At 64.6% G+C, this 3,681-nt stretch overlaps 1 protein-coding gene across 1 annotated transcript; it reads right to left on the bottom strand.

Annotated features, from left to right (window-relative positions):
• Window positions 1–202: 202 nt before the first annotated feature.
• Window positions 203–3,675, bottom strand: LOC309891528 (alpha-soluble NSF attachment protein-like). The gene is made up of 7 exons (XM_082785888.1): window positions 3,663–3,675; window positions 2,471–2,517; window positions 2,287–2,364; window positions 1,346–1,401; window positions 637–721; window positions 436–540; window positions 203–325 (listed from the first exon to the last, which is right to left on the bottom strand). Exons 2-7 carry the CDS (start codon window positions 2,471–2,473, stop codon window positions 218–220), a joined length of 435 nt encoding a protein of 144 aa, XP_082642014.1. The 5' UTR covers window positions 2,474–2,517; window positions 3,663–3,675; the 3' UTR covers window positions 203–217.
• Window positions 3,676–3,681: the final 6 nt, after the last annotated feature.

Below are 3,681 nucleotides of genomic sequence, written 5' to 3'. Positions count from 1 at the left end.
TTCCCAAGTGGATGGGGGGGGCCAAAATTTATTGGGGGGGGGGCCCCAAATGGAATGGGGGGGCCAAAATTTATTGGGGGGGGGGGCAAATGGAATGGGGGAGCCCCAAATCGAGTGTGGGGTGTCCCCAAACGGATGGGATGGGGGGCTCAAATAGAATGGGGGGGCTCCAAACTTATTGGGGGGGGTCCAAAATGGAATGGGGGGGTCCCCAAATTTATTGGGGGGGGGTCATCCTGCCCCCCCCCCCCCCCACCTTGAGCAGCTTGCACTCCCGGGAATCCGAGAACGCGGGGAACATCTCCTCGTACTTCTGCACCGCCAACTGGGGGGGGGGGGACACAAATCGGGGAGGGGGGGGCACAAATCAGCACCGTGCCCCCCCCCCAACCCCCGTGTGACCCCCCCCCAGCCCCGTTTGCCCCCCCCCGGCACCTTGGCGTTGAGCATGTCGACGCAGAAGTGGCAGAGGGCGGCGCGGAAGAAGTGCTCCTTGGCGCTGTACTTCAGCAGGGGGCTGTCCATGGCGCTCGTGCCCACCTTCGGGGGGGGGTCACGGGGGTCACGACCCCCCCGGGACCCTCCCCAAGCTCTGGGACCCCTCCCCGAGCACCGGGACCCCCCCCCGGAGCCGACCTGCTCGTAGATGTCCAGCGCCTTCTGGTACTGCTCCAGCTGCGCCGCGTACGTGGCCACCTTCAGCAGGCATTTGTTGGCCGAGCTGGGGGGGGGGGGACAGGGGGCTCAGTGGGCTCGCAGCCCCCCCCCCCCACCCACCCAGCCCCTTTTTGGGGTGAAAAAGGGGGTTTTTGGGAGTGTGGGTGTGTAATCAGCTGCGGGAGGAGGTGGGGGAGAGGAGCTCGGCACCGCTGTGCTCACCCCCAGCCCTTCTCGGTGCCCCCCGTCCTGCTCGCCCCCCCAACACGTTTTTGGGGTGAAAAAGGGCGTTTTTGGAGCCTTAATAGGTGGCCACCCTCAGCAGGCCCCTATTAGGGGCAGGGGATGCTCAGCACCCTCCCGCTCCCCCCAAAACGCCTCCCCACGCCCCCATCCTGCTCCCCCAACCCTACACCCCCCCGACATATTTTTGGGGTGAAAAAGGGGTTTTTTGGAGCCTTAGTGGGTGAGCACCCTCAGCAGGCCCCTTTTAGGGGCAGGGGGTGCCCAAAATGCTCAGCATCCCCTCACTCACCCCAAACACCTCCATCCTCCTCACCCCAACCCTACACCCCCCCAACACATTTTTAGGGTAAAAAAGGGGGTTTTTGGAGCCTCGGTAGATGGCCCCCTCAGCAAGCCCCTAAGCACCGTTTTAAGGACAAAAAGGGGGATTTTGGGGCCCTACCTGTTGGACTCCTCCCCCTTGTAGTAGTCGGCTGCCTGCTCGTAGTGGGCGATGGCCTGGGGGGGGGGACACAAAATTGGGTTAATTCCGCCCAAAAATGGCACGGGGTCAAAAAAATGATGTCAAAAAAAGGGAAAAATCTGTAATTTTGTTCCGGGCACGCTCCGAGCCGCCCCCGCGCCCCCCCCGGGCGCTGCCACCTGCACGGGGGGAGCGCGGCCAAGAGGAGGCACAGAATGGGGGGGGGCCTCCCCCCATGGAGGAAAAAACCCGTTTTTGTCTTTTTTTGGCCCGATTTGGGGCGCCGTGCCTGCTGCCGAGGGGACTGGGGGGGGGGGCACTTGGGGACCCCCGGGGAGTTTGGGGACCCCCCCAGGACCCCAGGACCCCCCCCAGGACCTCAAGACGCCCCCCAGTGCTCAATGACCCCCCCCAAAGAACACTCAACCCCCCCCCAGGACCCTCAGGACCCCCCCCAGAACCTCAAGACCCCCCCCAGGACCCTCAGCCCCCCCCCCAGCCCCCCCAGGACCTCAAGACCCCTCCCAGGACCCCCTCCAGTGCTCAGGGACTCCCCCAGGACCTCAGAACCCCCCCCAGGACCTCAAGACCCCCCCCAGGACCCTCAGCCCCCCCCCCAGCCCCCCCAGGACCTCAAGACCCCTCCCAGGACCCCCTCCAGTGCTCAGGGACTCCCCCAGGACCTCAGAACCCCCCCCAGGACCTCAAGACCCCCCTCCCAGGACCCTCAGGACCCCCCCCCAGGACCCTCAGCCCCCCCTCCAGCCCCCACCAGGACCTCAAGACCCCTCCCAGGACCCCCCCAGTGCTCAATGACCCCCCCAGGACCCCCCCCAGGACCTCAGAACCCCCCCCAAAACCTCAAGACCCCCCCCAGGACCCTCAGAGACCCCCCCAGGACCCCCCCGGCCCCCCCCCACCTTCTCGATGTCGACCAGCTCGGCCTCGTAGATCTCGGCGATGGCCACGTGGTGCTTGGCCGCGATGGTGAACCGGCCCTGGGGGGGGGGGGCACAGGGCTCGGGGGGGGCCACACAGCCCCGGGGGGGGGGCACGGAGCCTTCGGCCTCGCCCTCCTCCTCCTCCCCCCCCCCCAAAACTCACCATGTCCGTGTAGATCTCGATGGCCCGGATCAGGCAGTTAATGGCCTCTGGGGGCAAAAAAGGGGGGGGCTGGGGGGGGTCTGGGGGGGTCCCGGCCTTCCTCCCCCCCCTCCTCATCTTCATCAGCCTCCCCCCCAACCCCTCCCTTCGGTGTCTGCTTCGAAAAGGCCCAAATGAAGGCAAAATGAGCCCAAATGGACGCCCCCCCCCAAAAAGGAACACAAAAATACAGGGACATGAAGAGCCCCCCCCCCCAAAAGGGGTCTGGAATGGGGGCGCCCCAAAATGGGGGTGCCCCAAAAATGGGGTGACTCCCAAATATTGGCACCCAAAAAAGGAGGCACCCTAAAATAATGGGACCCCAAAAACCAAGGGACCCCAAAACGGGGGCACCCCCAAAACGGGGGCACCCCCAAAACTGTGGGGCCCTGAGCTCACGGCACCCCAAAACTGGGGCGCCCCAAAACCGGGACACCGTGAAATTGGGGCACCCCAAAACTAGGTCACCCCCAAACCACAGTGCCCTGAATCACGGCACCCCAAAACTGGGGCACCCCAAAACCAAGGGATCCTGAAACTGGGGCACCCCCAAATCCTGGCACCCCAAAACCGAGGTGCCTGGAAACCAGAGCACCCCCAAAATTGGGACACCCCAAAATCGGGACACCCCCAAAATCACACCTGAAACCAGGCCCCCCCCACTGCCGAATCCCAGCACCCCAAAACCCCATCACCCCCTTACCGTGTCCCCCCCAAACCCCATAAACACCCCCCCAGACCCTATAACCCCCCCCAGACCCCATAAACATCCCCCCCGACCCCCCAAAACCCCCCCAAACCCCATAAACCCCCCCCAGACCCCCCCAAACCCCCATAAACCCCCCTTTAAACCCCATAAACACCCCTCCAAATCCCATAAACCCCCCCAGACCCCATAAACATCCCCCTCGCCCCCCCAAAACCCCTCCCAAAGCCTCCCCCAAACCCCATAAACACCCCCCAAAGCCCCCCAAACCCCCCCAAAACCCCCCCAAGCCCCATAAACACCCCCCAGACCCCCCAAAACCCCCCTTTAAACCCCATAAACACCCCCCAAAGCCCCCCCCAAGCCCCATAAACACCCCGCCAGCCCCCCCAAAAGCCATAACCCCCCCCAAAACCCCCCCAAATCCCCCCAACCCCCCCCAAAAACCTTGGGGGTCGGCCTTCTT

This window comes from Aythya marila (assembly GCF_965140915.1).
Source record: "Aythya marila genome assembly, contig: HAP1_HAP1_SCAFFOLD_1236, whole genome shotgun sequence".
Taxonomy (NCBI): domain Eukaryota; kingdom Metazoa; phylum Chordata; class Aves; order Anseriformes; family Anatidae; genus Aythya; species Aythya marila.
This window is presented reverse-complemented; position numbering and strand designations above follow the sequence as displayed.

Coding starts and splice junctions, on each gene's coding strand:
- LOC309891528 (XM_082785888.1), bottom strand. Junction 1,402..2,286: donor AGCTGGTCGACATCGAGAAG/GTGGGGGGGGGC, acceptor CCCCCCCCCCAG/GCCATCGCCCACTACGAGCA. Junction 541..636: donor CGCTGGACATCTACGAGCAG/GTCGGCTCCGGG, acceptor CCCCCCCCGAAG/GTGGGCACGAGCGCCATGGA.